This window comes from Carassius carassius, chromosome 25 (genome assembly GCF_963082965.1).
Source record: "Carassius carassius chromosome 25, fCarCar2.1, whole genome shotgun sequence".
Classification (NCBI taxonomy): domain Eukaryota; kingdom Metazoa; phylum Chordata; class Actinopteri; order Cypriniformes; family Cyprinidae; genus Carassius; species Carassius carassius.
Window position 1 is genome coordinate 9,293,977 of NC_081779.1, and position 15,762 is coordinate 9,309,738.

The window sequence follows — 15,762 nt, forward strand, 5'->3', positions numbered from 1 at the left end:
TTAAATTCTCTCATCATTTACTCATCCTCATGTCAACACAGATGTTTATGACTTTGTTTCTTCAGATGAACACAAAAAAATATTTTTAGTCTGTATAATGCAAAGGGACAGGACCACTTCAGAAACCACACTAAGTGAACACGATGGTCAAGTTTAAAATATTGGTATTTGTATTTTTTGTATTTATCGTTTCACTTAATACACCGATTTATTAACAAGGGTTGTATGAGTTACTGTCTGTCATATTCCTTTTTGGACGTCCCATTCACTTGCATTAAACTAAGAGATGTTTTTTTTTTAGTTAGTTTGTGTTCATCTGATAAATGAAAGTCATATATATATATACATATATATAGATGGCATCAGGGTGGAAAGGATACAGTTTGCTTTTAATCCCCTTACCTGTATGTGTGTGTGTGTGTGTGTTCCACTGTGCTGCATTTTAAATGTTGTTATTAAAAATAACAAATAAAAATAAGTACTTTACTTTTTTAATACTTGAGTACAATGTAAAGTTGTACGTTTTTACTTTTACTCAAGTATTATTTTGGCCAGATACTTGTACGTATCTTGATACTTGTAAGTATCTGTACTTTTACTTGAGTAAAATTTTTCAGTACTGTTTACACCTCTGAAAATATTAAAAAGGTGTTGTTTTGTAAAAAAAAAATTTTTTTTACCTCTGAAAATATATAGTTTGACATTCGATGTGATGACGCAATTACGTAATGACGCAAAAGAATCACTGAACCGTTTTTGAACCGGCTCCTTGTAACTGATTCGCTGGAGCGAGTTGGACTAGCAAAGCCGTTTTATCAAAGAAAACAATGCAAGGAATATATCCAATCAAAGACTCCTCAGATGCTCACGTGACTCAACAGGGAAGTACACGATGAAGAGTCAAGAGTGGACGTTCCTCAGTTTTATGAAAAGTATTGCTGAATCCGAATACCCGAGGACCCGGCTCTTTCTTTACGTTTCAAAGGCTCCAAAAAAAGAAACAACGCTGCACAGCACACCTAACTTACCTATACATCGGTGAGTAAATTTTGAGATTCCACACTTAAACATTACCGTCAATTTTAATACATTAATATATTTACGTGTTTTGTGCTTATGAGTTTTAAATATGTTTGCTACATAACGTTGTTTAAACATCAATGGTAATGTCCCACAGTAAAAGCAATTCAACACAGAAGGCATGTTTTCAAGCTTCACCATGGACTGAAACACGCTAGCTAGAACAAACCACGAAGTATGAAAAAACGTTGTTCTCATTTTCAGCCATAGTGATCGTTTTTTTTTCAAACATTAAAATCAAAACGACCAAACTAGATATTTAGTCAATAATAACAAGAAGTCGATAAGAAAACATATTCCTACTAAATCAGCCGCGTGCGCAAATGGGACTTCAACATCTTATTCCCTGATTGCTCAAGGAGAACTAACAAATAACTTGACCCGCTGACACAGTATATTAACTTGATTTATGTCAGTAAAGATAGCAGTGATGCAACTGACCTTTTGCACCATTCTTACGGTTTTATCCCATGAATTATATTCATTCATTTTGTGACATCTGCAGCAAATAAGCACTTACATAATTTATAACCATTTCAATATATTATCAAGGAAACCACAGTTGCTGTAAATATGATCACGACTGTAAAATTAAGGTAATATATAGGATGACCTTTAAAAAGTGTAGTTAATGCTGCTCCATGTGAAAGTTCGCAGGTGATTTAAGTTGAAAATGATTACAAACCTGTAATACCAATAAGAAAACTACAGTCTTAGGCAAGTACACCAGTTGTAACATGATAAAAAATAACCTGATTATTTTTGACAATCTTTGTTGCACGGTTAAGATCAGCTGTGGACTACCATTCTCTGGTCGTTATTACTAAAACACTTATCTGGCCTTTATTTGGAAGCATCCACCAGATTTTTAAAAACAAGCCAAGCCACTTTGATGTTCAACTATGGACCACCTACAAGACTTTGGTTCCTCTAGTGTGAGTGCTAAGACCATTGCTGCTGAGCTCAGTGAGTACTATTTTTTGTTTGTTTGTTTGTTTCCAATGACTTAAAACAAACAGCTTTTTAAAAAGTATCTTTTTTTCTTACATTTAAAAACTATGTCTTTCAGTGGACGATTTATACTCCAAGCTTGTTGACGACTTCCTTGGTGCTCATTATGGAGACCTATAGGAGCTGGATGAAAAGCCCTGGAAAATCCACATGTTGGTTCAGATTGGGCTGATGAGAGGGGAGCAAGAAATTTCATGGGTTGATTTAATTCAGTGGCTCCAAAAGTTAAAACCAATGTTTCAATCTGCTGATTTCGGAAGCTTTGAGCTGCCATGTTGCCAGGCAGAACTTTCTTGAAACGGCTGTCAACTTTGAGTTTGTTGGACCTTTATGTGATAGTATCGGAATCGGAAGAAGAGATTTACTTGAAATGTTGGACTTTTCTGATTGTGCAAAATTAACCAGTCTCACAAACGGTCTAGTTCTCGAATTGACATTTTATTTCATGAGAGAAATTAGACCCTGTTATCTTGATGTCCTGGATTCGCAACTTTGAGCCTTTATTTTGTAGTGATGGCAAGATTCAACGAGCCTATAGGCTCCTACGGTCAAGTCTCAAAAATTTCATAATACAGTACCGCAACAACCAGAGGAGCCGAAAGAGGAGTCTGATAAAAGCTTGTTTACAGAGGATGATGAAAGCCCTCGCAGCTGTTCTAGAGGACAATCTTTTCTTACCTGGCGGCAAACACTGCAAAGATCTGTCTACAGATATAGCTGTTCAAATGGCAAACTGTACATTTTCAAAGCTGATGGATGAGTACCCCTTTGGTCATGCATACACTTATGAGAAGAACAGGCCTGATAAAACTCTTGGTCAGACTGAAGGTTCTGTCTCTGAAAATGCAGAACAAGAACCTGCTTCCCGAGTGACAACAGATGAACCTACATCAGCAGCGCTCACATTATCCCCAGTCAAAACCATTCAAAAACACTACTCCATCTTTGATGTTGCAAATCTCAATGCCACACAAAAACCAATGGTGTCTAGACTAAAGCAAAAAGCTCAGGACCACATTCATAGGAAAATGATTGTTGGAGCAGTTTCAAAATATGGAGGCCCATGTAAAAGCAGGCAAGATGTTGAACGATTGCTCACAAAATTAGAAGGTGCAAGCCATGTGCATACACATGTCATTCACTGTGAGCTGAACTACCAAAAGAGCATCTTGGATTCCAGAGACATAAAGCATACAGGGTTCTCTTTGAATGACAAGCACATAGGGTTCTCTTTGAATGACATGGTTTCTACACTGAAGGACGTCTTGCCATGTGAGAGAGTTCTAATTAAATCACCATCTGAAAATGTGAATGATTACACTGAGATCAAGAGACCCCGACTTAACCATCATCCCCAGACCCCCAAAGCACAGCCACTGATCAGCAAACTCAACAAAAGAGCAGTATCGATAGAAAGAAAACAAAGATTTTTGGCCCTTGTTACAGGGAGAACTTGGAATTTCTCTTATTGTGTTTTAAACTGATGAAAATGTTGAATACATGCATTTTGCATTAGTTTCTTGTTGTTGTTTTTTCTCACATATGGTAAAGATCTTTGTTCTGATGTTCTGATACTAACAAGCTTGTTCTCTTAAACCCAAAAGATTACTAGACTTACTAGTATCAAAATAGTTAACTAGTTCATTGTTTTAATAGTATTTTTATTTTTTTATAGAAGTTGCATTTCAACTTCTATAAAATAAACTTCAACTTCATTCAAAATAAATGTTTTTAGCAATCTACTTGTCCTGACTTTTATTAAATAACAATGCTACTACTACTACTACTACCACCACCAATAATAATAATAATAATAATACTTATTATTATTATTATTATTATTATTGATAATGTACTACATTATATTTATTTTGCATACTATATCGCATATATAGTTTATTTCTGTTCATTAAAGAATCCTACACTTTAAGGAATTAAAATATTACCTACCTTCGATTCATCCATACTCTTTTTATTTAATTTTTCTGTTGCTTGTGGAGTACTATTCATGTACATAGGGCAAATTGTAAAATATAAAACAGGAAATTAATTCAAATAGCAATGATTGTTTTTATGTCTATACATATATTTAAAACAGATTTTTATGTTTTAATATTTTACATTTAAATTGCTATTTATTTTATATTTTATATCTCATTGCTGTATATTTGCTGTATATAAGTGAACACTGAAAATTTAGCACTGACTGCTGAACAAGCATTTCAGTGATGATCATCACTCAGAAAGTGAGAAGTCATTAACGTTTATTATTAGTTTTAATTCAGTCCATATCAGATGACCCCGTTTAGCATGAGGAAAGCCATTTACTTTGATTATTCTATTCCTTCAATACAGTCAAACGAAATGCGTATATTTTGTTGAATTAAAAATATGGACGCTCTAACTCAACTGTGCCCTTTTCTTAGACATATAAATGGCAGATACATGGTGGAATCATGCCGTCGTTACACATATTCTGGTGGCCCTGTTTGGAATGGGCTCATGGATCTCTGTGAACTCATTATGGGTTGAGATGCCGGTTGTTGTAGGAGTTCTGCCTGAAGGTAAATGGTGTTTTAAGAACATAAAAACTTGTTTTAATAAAACTTTAACGTGCCACAGCTGTACCTAATAGATGCTGTATTTATCCTGATAATTGTAGAACTTAAACATGTTCTTTCTTTACAGAGTGGAACTTGCCAGCCTATATTTCAGTGCTGATTGCATTTGGGAATTTGGGTCCAGTGGCCGTGACTTTAACCCACCACATTGCTCCAGGATGGCTGAAAGAACGCATGGTCATCCACATCATACAAGTGCTAGCAGTGGTTGCAGCTGTGTTTCTTTCTCTCTTTTGGTCCCAGGTGGTCACAGTTGCTGGAGAGCCAAGATCTGTCCCATTCCTGCTGCTTACTTTTATCCTGTCATTCGTCTGTTGCACTTCCAACGTCACCTTTTTACCCTTCATGTTCCGTTACCCCCCGCAATACATCCGGACATTCTTTTTTGGACAGGGTCTTTCTGCACTCTTTCCCTGTGTGGTTGCTTTAGGGCAGGGTGTAGGGAAACTAGAGTGCAATGAGACAGCCAACGGCACAAAGCCCCACTATCTCAAAGAAAACTTCCCAGCCCAAAACTTCTTCTGGTTTTTGTCTGTGATGCTTGCTATTTCTGCCCTCTGTTTCCTGGCTCTGACATGCAGAGTGGTCACTCTGACTACGGCAGAGGAATTTCAAAAGGCTGAGCAGGCATCAGTGAAAACAGAGGAAGAGACACAACCTTTACAGAATGGAAATTCCCCAGTTTCTGAGGAACAAGTTGAAGTTGAAAAACAGGCACCTGTTGTGGCCTTTTGGACATCACGCAATATATATCTGCTCCTGTTGCTGGGATTATCCAATGCTTTGACCAACGGTGTGCTGCCATCCGTGCAGAGTTTCTCCTGTCTGCCTTATGGCACCATGACCTTTCACCTCTCTGTCATCTTGGGCAACATTGCAAACCCTCTGGTCTGCTTTGTGGCCATGTTTGTTTTACTTAGGTAAGTGAGTTAAAGTTCTTGATGCTTAGTGGTCCTGTTACTTTAAATCAGGGGTGTCCAAACCTGCTCCTGGAGGGCCACTGTCATGCAGAGTTTAGCTCCAACCCCAATTAAACACACCTGAGCCACAGTGGCCCTGCAGGACAACTCAGGAGTTTGGACACCTCTGATTTAAATTCTGCTCTTGTACAATTTGTCATATTATTGTGTGGTATAGTTGTTGTTCATTGAGTTGAATTTTTAAACTTGAAATTGATGGTTTCATTATAGGTCCAGCATTGGTCTTGGTATGATGTCACTGGGAGGCTGTATTTTTGCTGCCTATCTCATGGCCTTGGCTGCGCTGAGTCCCTGTCCACCACTTTTAGGAAGTCAGTATGGCGTTGCTCTTGTGGTTAGTAACTCTATTTCATTACTAAGTGGGAGAGGAACTAAGAACGAATCTCTCAAAATGTTAAAAGTGCTGAATACTTCACTGAGCTACCACGTGCAAAAGTGTTGCAACTGTTTAGCGTTTCATTATCTTATAATCTCTAAAGATCTGACAAATAAAGAGTTAAGATAAATATTAAGATGCTTGAAAGATAATTATTGTGAAAAAGGGTCATTATAGCAATATTTCCAGTAGCCCCTCACTGCAGAACACAAGATCCAAGGGGTGTGGTTGGATCTACATCTAGTGGTGTGGAGATGGGTAGGTTTAGGGATCTGGGGGTGGAGACAGGTAGGTTTAGGTGTATGTAAGGTGGGAAGAGTTGGATCCAACCACTCCCCCTGGATCTTGTGTTCTGCAGTGAGGACCATCTCAATATTTCAAAGAAAAAAAAGTGTTGGAGTCAACAAATCCCCTCATTTTAGTAGTTCTGAACAGTGGAAATCTTTTGTAATTAAATATTTACTAGGGTAAATGACAATATGCCAAATATGCTCAATAGACCTCTGTTTTCCTTTTATTGTTGATTAATAATGAAAGATTCTTTTTTTATTCATGATCACAAAGTCACCCATTCATTCGCCACACATAATACACAAATTCTATGCAAATACTGTATATAAATAAATCTATTAAATTACACGGACAATATTAGAACCCATTAATTAACATCAGGTTTAGTTTTTTTAACAGAAGTCTTACTTGTCTGCATTCAGATCATATCCTGGATCATCTTCACCGGCTTGTTCTCTTACGTGAAGGTTGTAGTTGGGACGCTGCTTCATGAAGCAGGGCATGCAGCTTTGCTCTGGTGTGGAGTCTTCATCCAGGCTGGCTCTCTAATTGGAGCTCTCACAATGTTCCCTTTAGTCAGTGTGTACCAGGTCTTCCAGCGAGCCCAGGACTGCAAAGACAACTGCAGTTAATATTGCAGAACCTGATTTTACATTCACTCCATGCCTTTATACAACAGCTTTAGGTGTGAATCTAAAAGGGAAAAAGATGGTCAAACTGATGCCTTCACAGGACATTTCAAGTTAAAGTCAATGCAAAAAGAGCTGTACTTGATTACAATGCATATCTTTGTGTTACCCGATGGAACATTGAGAATGTAAAGAATATGTGTTTAATACATATGAGTCACTTTGAAAGTGTATGTGAACATCTTGACCTTGATCTAGATTAAGTGAAAAGTGTTTTCATGCACCAAGACAAGACATCTGTGGTTGAAAGTCAGAGCAGGTCTGATTTCATAATGGAAAACTTCAGTATCAGCATGTCCGCAATTGTTTAGACCAGAAAACAGAAGTCGGCAATCTGCTACAATATACACTATCCAATGAATAGACTTATACTATATGCTTTATCTGTGTAGTATTTTGTTTATTCCCAATAGTAAAATTAAGTTACAATGGTATGTTTACATTGTTCCTAACTGGGAAAACAATGCTTTTTATATTTAGATTTATATTTAGACTTTGTTGGCTGAATATCAGGTTTTGTTTGATTTTAAATTTGAGTTGTAATGTATATACAGAGTCTAAATGTAGTACTGACAATACTGTATGTCTAACCTGCCAAATCTGCCATGTTTTACCCTTTTGATTTTGAATATTTTAGATGTGAGGCCAGTATTTTAATTAAGGTTAATCTTATTTTGCAACTGCCGTTATCTTTTGTGAAATGTGTCAACATTTAAAAAAAAAAAATTGTGGTATGTGTAATTTTGGGCATTTAGCACTAATTATTCTCATCACTAATTTCATAAATTCTGAATTTGTATTTTATAAACTGGGCTTAAATCAGATTTGTGAGATTTGTGTTGAGCACTAACTGATTTCCTGACGTCTCTAATTAAAGCCTCTATTTAAACTCTGTTAATTAATTGTGCACAGTATTTATATGCTGTTGACAATTTGTCAAAGATTTGAGAAAAAAAAAAAACATTTTAAAAGGCAATGAGGCTAAAATATTACATGGTACCATAGAACTATAGTTATATAATGCCATATAATTTGGGGCTCATTGTCTTTTAAATATAAAGATTTTTTTTTTCTTGCAGTAGTTAAATGCTGTTTTGAATTGTTCACGTTCTTATGCACTTTGTATATGCCAGTGTTATAAGATCTCAGAGCTTTTTAAATAAATGGTTCATTTGACAACAGAGAAATGTGTGGTATGAACAAAGTTGTGGAGTTTCTTTTATATAAATAAATGACCTAAAAACTGACCTATAAGCTTTAGGAATGTAAATGTAACCTATTTCCCAGTGTTTTTTTTTTTTTAAGTCATCAGCAGTTGTATTGTAGTCACTTTTTTACTACATTCTTACATAACATAATGGCTATAGTTAAACTTTCACTGAAGCTGTGATTGGTCTGCTCAGCAAAGGAAAATGTTACATTTCCTGCCAGAATGTACATTGGAAACAGCTCTCATTGCTTACTGATGATGTTTTTATCACCAAAATACAAATTTTAATATTGCATATAGTTATTTATGAATAAGTGCATGTGCAATGATTAGTGTAATTCTGAATTATATACCTTCATTGTAATAAATGATCTAAAAATTACACATTAATTTCCCCCCTTGGTAAAACATCAATAGACAGGTGGCATGGTTGGCTAGAATAGACACACCCACTCATGCAGAGCATATAAGACATTTCTCTCATTGTACAGGACTTCGTCTCCATATGATCAGCCTCAGATCATGTGAGTATCTGTCAGTTGTGACTTAGTTTTTTGTTTTACTTAAAAATAAAAAAAATGCATTTGTCAAATGTTACATGCTAGTCTTGTATGATCAGTATATTTGTTGCTTATGACAAAAATAATCGCAATTTAGTTTTGTGTAACCACACTTTATAATACTTATATATACTTTATAAAAGGGCTGTTTATTATGACATAGGAGACAAATATAAACGGCAGACTAATTGTGCACGTCAATACTAGGATGCAGAGATGATAATGATTCTAATATATGCCTATTCGACCGTTTATCGTTCAGTTTACTGGAACTAGATTACCATATCCATTAACTCAGGCGAACAGACTTTATAATTTGCTGCTTTTGCACTACAATCATTATATCTGCAGTTTGTTTACTTCACTGGCTTGCACTCTATCTGCCACGTGCCTTGTGCTGCTTTACTTATCTTTTTTCTTTTACATTGTATTTTATATTTTATCTGTATTTTATGTTTTATTGTTAGTGTTATCTGTATGCTCCAAGGGTCTGAGAGTAACGCAATTTCAGTTCTCCCTATGTCTGTGCTGCACGTGTAGAAGAATTGACAATAAAGCAGGCTTGACTTGACTTGAATTTAACACAAACAACTGTGAGAATCAAAAATTTCTTCGTCAGAAAGAAAACAGAACAAACAGCAGAACAGCTGCGTCTCAGTCAGATCAACAGTGTTTTGTTCCTCAGCCTTACACAGACCAGCAAATGATTCAATCAGGCTATAAGCACATCGTTTGCCAAGTTAAATGAATCAGCTTTTTAAACTAATCAGTTGATTTAACTCACTCATTAAGACTTCCACCTACTTGCAGTTGTAGTTTCATATTATAAAAAGTAGCTTATGCCATTTTTGCATTCATTTATTTTTTTCTACATTAAAATGTTCTATTTAAACGTAACATTTATGCACAATCCATCTATGAATTTTGATATAGTGATTTCATTTGATTGTTAATAGCCAGCATGTCTTTTTATTCGATTGAGTTTATTGATTAAAGAAGAACCTGACATAAGAGGACACTCTAATTTGATATTACATTTAAACGTTGACTATAGCATAGACGTTGCATTTTAATTGTATTATTTATGAACTTCAAAGCATATGTTTGTATTACTTCATAATGATGTTCTATTTGAGGGCATTTGTAGTGTAGGTATAGGACCCAAGCATAACCTCAAGCCCAGGGGGCTAATCATTTTAAAGATCAGTTTCGTTTTGAAGTATCGGTATTGATATCGACTGGGCTTGAAAATATTGGAACGAAAATAAGAGGTATCGCCCATCCCTGGTCTGGGCGAATATTTGCAGGAGGGGCCAGGTGCACACCCGTGGCAGAGAAGGATTTAAATTCATATGAGTTCAGGTCAGGGAGGAGAACGTTCTGAGCCCTCCACCTTTTCTTATTATTGGGGAAGTTAGTATGCCTCCTGATGTCTGTTGTTTCAAACAAACGAAGGCTGTTGGCTGCTTTTGAACTGGATCTCTGTCTCCTGCCTATTTATTCTGGGAAGTTGCATGATGCTACAATATATATATTCTCCACATTGCTGTACTTCATTTTAACTTGTTTTTTGTTGTTGTTGTTGTTGTTGTTGCTGCTGCACTAAATAAAGGTAAGATTTATGATCTTACTACATGGTTTATTTTTTACTTATGTATACTTATTATATATATATTTTTTTTGATCAGTTTAGGTTAACTGATAATAGCTACACATTGAAAGCTTAAATTTGAAAAACAAATTTGATTACAGTTTTCTTGCTATGACAGTTTTGCACCATTTGGTCCCATTTTCATGATCTCAGCTTCCTGTAAACTCCCTGCTAACTGCACTCTGATTTGTACTTTGATATTCTTTCTGCAAATAAGCACAATCTTCCTGACTTTGTTCCTTAAATACATTGGCACAGCATCAAAGAATTAGTAAGAGAATGCTCAAGTTACAGAAGATGTTATTGAATAACACTATATTAGCAGATGTTTCTTATCCAAAGTTGAAGCGCACTGACTAAAGGGTCAATCCCCTGGAGAGCCACTGGATTAAATGTATTGCTCAGGGACATAATGCAGTTTTCTCTGACATTACAGCTAAATAAATAAATTTGCACCGAATTTGGAATTTAAAGTTAAAGTGTGTAATTTGTATATCATAGTGGCTCTAAGTAGAACTGCAATATTAATGTCTGTCACTGAATGAAATTCTCTTGATTACTAACTGTACTCATCGTTTTTTTTTTTTTTTTTTTTTTTCTGAAGACATTAAGGATACAAAGTCTGAGGGATCCTGATCTAAATCACCATGGCCATGTCTATCCTCACCCATGTTTTGGCTGGCCTGTTTGGCATGGGCTCTTGGGTCACCATCTGTGGTCTGTGGGTGGAGCTGCCTCTAATCGTTCCTCAGGTACCTGAAGGTTGGTATCTTCCCTCCTACATCTCCATTATTGTCCAACTGGCCAACATCGGACCTCTGTTTGTCACAATAATGCATCGCTTCCGCCCAGGAGTGCTGAACGAAACTGCAGTTATCTATTTTATTGTTGGTTTTGGGATACTTGTAAGCCTTTTTCTGGCTTTTTTCTGGAGTGAGACGGTAGTGGTGCAAGGTGTGGAGCGCAGCGTTCCTCTCCTGCTCCTCATCTTCTTCATCTCAATAGTGGACTGCACCTCTTCGGTGACCTTCCTTCCCTTTATGATGCAGCTCAAGGCAGAGTATCTCATAACTTACTATGTAGGAGAAGGCCTGAGTGGTCTTGTCCCAGCTTTAGTGGCGATGGTTCAAGGTGTAGGTGTTGTGGAATGTGTCAATGCATCTCAAATCCTCAAATCCAATGAAACACATCTTAACGGATCTGAAAGAGACACTAACTACCTTGTGGCTCACTACCAACCAGCTAACTTTTCAGTTGAAGCCTATTTTTTCTTCCTGATGGCTATGATGGTGGTTTGTTTGGTGGCGTTCATACTTTTGAACTACCATCCAGCTGTGGCGCGTGAGCGTCCCAATAACATAAATGGAAATGGAGATCCCGTCTTGCGCTGGAAAAACAAGAAATCTGAACAGAAACCAATGATGCATCCTGGAAAGGCCATTCAGAAGCCCAGGAGCATGTTTGGGACAGGGACGCACACATGGATGGAAGTGATATACATCTACATTATCCTGGCATGGGTGACCGCTCTGACTAATACCGGTTTGCCATCAGTGCAGTCGTACTCATGTTTACCATATGGAGACCAGGCCTATCACTGGTCAGCTACTATGGCGAATGTTGCCAATCCTATAGCTTGTTTCATCAGCATGTTTTATACTCAAAGGTGAGTTACATCATGAGCAATAGTGATTTTACAGCTACTTACCAGTCAAATAATTTATGTGGACATGAAATAGACATAAGTTTAAAAAAGATAGAGCATATTACAAGGACCATTTGAGACAGAAAATTCTGCTGAATATTCAGCTTTGCCATCGCAAAAATGAATTACATTAAAACAATGTAAAACATTTATATATTTTAACTAAATGAGCACATTTTGCAAATAAACTTTGATGTTGGATTGAGAAAGCATAATCTGAAAGTTTTAAATATCTTAGAGAGACAGACAGACAGACAGACAGACAGATAGATAGACAGATAAACAGATAGATAGATAGATAGATAGATAGATAGATAGATAGATAGATAGATAGGTACAATGGTTATAAACATACTTAACTTACTACTCAACACTTTGTTGCATTCTGAACAGGTCCTTGGTGTTGATGGGAGTCCTCACTTCTATCGGATCTTTTATTGGAGTTTACATTATGGGCATGGCTGTGTTGAGTCCATGTCCACTGCTAGTCAATGAGACCTCTGGAGTCGTGATTATTGTGAGTACTTGGGACCAGTTTTTGTTAATTTCTAATGTAAGAAGCATGTTTTGCTTAATCTATGTTACAATTTATTTTTGTTTATTTACACTGAGTAATCCTGTGTTTTCAGGTGTTGGCGTGGTTCTTTTTTATCTTCATCCTATCTTACATAAAGGTGATTGTTGCTGTCATCTTGCGAGATGAAGGCCACAGCGCCCTTGTGTGGTGTGGAGCTGTAGTGCAGTTGGGCTCAATGTTGGGGGCGGTGACTATGTTTCCTTTGGTCAATGTATATGACTTTTTCACCTCAGGTGACCCATGTAACACTAATTGTCTATGACATATGGGTTCTGTAAATAATATTAAAATTAATTCTAATATTATTACTATTAATTCTTAATCGTGGAGCGTATGTAACATATTATTATTCAATATATTGTTTTATATTGATCATTCTGTATACTATGCAGATGTTTTACTACACATATTAACATTGTTTTTTAAGTGTTTTATGCTGATTCCCTGATTTGGTATGATTCCCTGATATGCTGATCCCCCCTTTATTTGCTTTCTTGTCCATTTATTTGTTTTTAACATCCTAAACCATGACTCGTTTGGAGTATGTTCAATGCCAGAGTTGCCAGAATCGTCCACTAGGAGGCGGTAACGCTCTACAGTGAATGGAGAATAGTTTTACTAGCTGACCTCAAACTACACTTGTTTGGTTGGGAGGTGGGGGTGGGGGGAGGCAAATGCATAAGTAACACATGCATTGGATTTTCTACTATGGATAATAAGCAGGAAGGTTTCATTCGTCCCCTTAACAATGGTCTAAATGATCTAAAATGTTTATATTGAGTAATTCATCAGAAACATTTGCTTGAGTTACCTTTAAAACAACTGTTTAGTTGTTAGAAAAAAATAGAAAATACAACATCAAAAAAGAGAAAAGACAAGATCACTTTTTTAGGTTTCTTTCCTTAAAAAAAATATTGTTAATGATTCTACATGATTATTTGAACGTATAAACAGCTCTAGTTTCTGTTAATAAAAAATAAAATAAAAAACTGGAAAACAAGCTCATATTTTTGTAATCCTCTCACCAGAAGAAGACGAAAAAGAAACAGCCTTTGCAGGGTGGTCTTTGATATTGACTTTGACAATGAGGGTCTTAAAGTTAGAACATTTTATTATGCTAAGACAATGAATTGGGTAGGGTATTAAAGATCTGCAGTGTTATAGATTTATTTCATTGCAATTTCAAGAAAATTCATAGTCTTAAGTCACATCTGCAACTGCTGATATTCTAATAAACGACTACAGATGAAAACAGTCTGGACAGAACATCCACCATCATGCTTTGATCCAGCGATCACATTATCAAGGGAGAGAGGATAATGGGAGGACGACAGTTATTTGCATTAGGATGTGGAGGGAGTTCAGACTCACAGCTCTTCACTCCACGGGACAGTTTTCACACAATGATAACTGTGACCGTTAGCAAAGGCCATCTGACTTCTTGGCTCTCTAACAATCCTCACCCAGGCAGCCAACTAATAGAGTGGCTATTTCTGGGCACTGGCTTTGATGATCCACCCTACCCTGACTGTGCGTTGTCACCATGGCTGTGTGAACGGGGATTCAAACCCATGGAAAATATTCCTGTCTGCCTGGCGGGTGTCATAGGGTGCTTGGCTTAAAGCCTGGATACAACAGCTGCTTCTACTTTGATCCATTAGTTACTACTCTGGAAGTTCAGCTCTCCTGTGCACACGGGGAAGAGATCTTAAGCATTTTTTCATGATTCTGTTTCAGACGATACTGCCGCATTTTTAATGAGCCGTTGGTTCTAGGGTTGAAACTAGATCTGTGAAACTGAATTTTCAGTCAGGGTTTTATACTCTTTAAAAGTTTGGACAAAAGACTTGTCAAATAAATTATCTCCAGTTTTTATTCTCTATGATTTTTAGGACCAATAAGAAACATCTTGAAGTATTTTGTCATTTGATTTTGGTACAGAATTTAACATCAGTTACTAGCAGTCTGTTGTCACAATTAAAATATAGGACTTTTAGCTCCAGTGAATATTTCTCTTAGTGGGCTTATTTTTGAAATTCAGTTTTATGTTTCCACTTTATTTTGCAACATGAAAGTAAGCTATTTTCTGTGAATGTGCAAGACTTCAGATTCATTAATAGCCATGCACTATATGTTAATAACAAGAACAACAAACTGCAGTCAGCGGTGTGTGTATGACTACTTGAATAATTAAAATAATATGATGGCAAAAAACTGTTTGCAATATCAAGCATGATAAAAGGCCTTTTTTGAACTGCTAAAATAACCAGAATTAAATGACACTGGAAGCCTCGCACATTGAAGTTACTAATAGCTGCATGCAACCAATCTTTCATTAAAATGAAAGGTGGATAGACACATACCTTAACACAGGGATGTCTAATCAAGTTACCGCAAGGCCATTATGTTCAGCTCCAAATCTAATTAAACACACCTGAAGCAGCCATTACGCTCCTCAGAATTACTAAAGGTTCCAGATATGTGCCTTGGAGAAGACTGGAGCTCAAGAAGGTAAATCTCTTTTTAAAAATGGATTGGACACTCATGCCTTAAATTCTTAACTACATAAAAAAAGAAGGAAAAAAGGGGCCATTGAAAACTAATTGCTCATGGAAAAATAATTTATTCAAAATGTCCTTTTGTGACATGTTTCAGTGGTGGTCAATATATGAAGTTGTCACATTACAAGCCATCAATAGGCTAATAAAAGTTTTCAGCAAAATGTAAAACATTTTAAAGTCGTTTTGTGTGCGAATTTGGAGTCCCCTACAGTAAAGTGAGAGATATTCTCTGTGTATTGCCCTCTTTCGCAGAATTCCGTACCCGCTCACCAAACTTACATACGTGCAGAAGAGACTATTGTGGGGAGTAAGAGAAAGAAACAGAAGCCATTTGCCTTATTATAAGTTAGTGTGCCATCAGAATGATTTAAAAAAAACCTAATATTTCAAGGTAAAAACTGGCACACAGTTGCTTTAAACCAGGGGTCACCAAACTGGGTCCTGGAGGGG

General features: G+C 36.5%; 2 protein-coding genes across 3 annotated transcripts; both read left to right on the forward strand.

The window, feature by feature from the left end:
* Window positions 1-807: 807 nt before the first annotated feature.
* LOC132104117 (solute carrier family 52, riboflavin transporter, member 2-like) lies at window positions 808-7,429 on the forward strand. Its single transcript, XM_059509347.1, has 5 exons — window positions 808-1,038; window positions 4,518-4,655; window positions 4,780-5,632; window positions 5,903-6,026; window positions 6,782-7,429. Exons 2-5 carry the CDS (start codon window positions 4,526-4,528, stop codon window positions 6,989-6,991), a joined length of 1,317 nt encoding a protein of 438 aa, XP_059365330.1. The 5' UTR covers window positions 808-1,038; window positions 4,518-4,525; the 3' UTR covers window positions 6,992-7,429.
* A 707-nt stretch (window positions 7,430-8,136) lies between these two features.
* LOC132104116 (riboflavin transporter 2-like) lies at window positions 8,137-14,668 on the forward strand. Of its 2 annotated transcripts, none has more exons than XM_059509346.1 (4): window positions 8,137-8,782; window positions 11,074-12,135; window positions 12,568-12,691; window positions 12,804-14,668. In XM_059509346.1, the coding sequence occupies exons 2-4, from the start codon at window positions 11,117-11,119 to the stop codon at window positions 13,011-13,013; spliced, it is 1,353 nt and encodes a 450-aa protein (XP_059365329.1). In that variant the 5' UTR covers window positions 8,137-8,782; window positions 11,074-11,116; the 3' UTR covers window positions 13,014-14,668. The 2 variants fall into 2 exon arrangements, with proteins under 2 accessions (XP_059365329.1, XP_059365328.1); XM_059509345.1 differs by lacking the exon at window positions 8,137-8,782 and adding an exon at window positions 10,167-10,430.
* Window positions 14,669-15,762: the final 1,094 nt, after the last annotated feature.

Excerpts from the sequence above, each read along its gene's own strand:
- LOC132104117 (XM_059509347.1), top strand. The coding sequence starts at position 4,526 with ATGGCAGATACATGGTGGAATCATGCCGTCGTTACACATATTCTGGTG. Across the intron at positions 4,656-4,779 it reads TGTAGGAGTTCTGCCTGAAG|AGTGGAACTTGCCAGCCTAT; the intron begins GTAAATGGTGTT and ends CTTTCTTTACAG. Across the intron at positions 6,027-6,781 it reads AGTATGGCGTTGCTCTTGTG|ATCATATCCTGGATCATCTT; the intron begins GTTAGTAACTCT and ends GTCTGCATTCAG.
- LOC132104116 (XM_059509346.1), top strand. The coding sequence starts at position 11,117 with ATGGCCATGTCTATCCTCACCCATGTTTTGGCTGGCCTGTTTGGCATG. Across the intron at positions 12,136-12,567 it reads AGCATGTTTTATACTCAAAG|GTCCTTGGTGTTGATGGGAG; the intron begins GTGAGTTACATC and ends CATTCTGAACAG. Across the intron at positions 12,692-12,803 it reads CCTCTGGAGTCGTGATTATT|GTGTTGGCGTGGTTCTTTTT; the intron begins GTGAGTACTTGG and ends CTGTGTTTTCAG.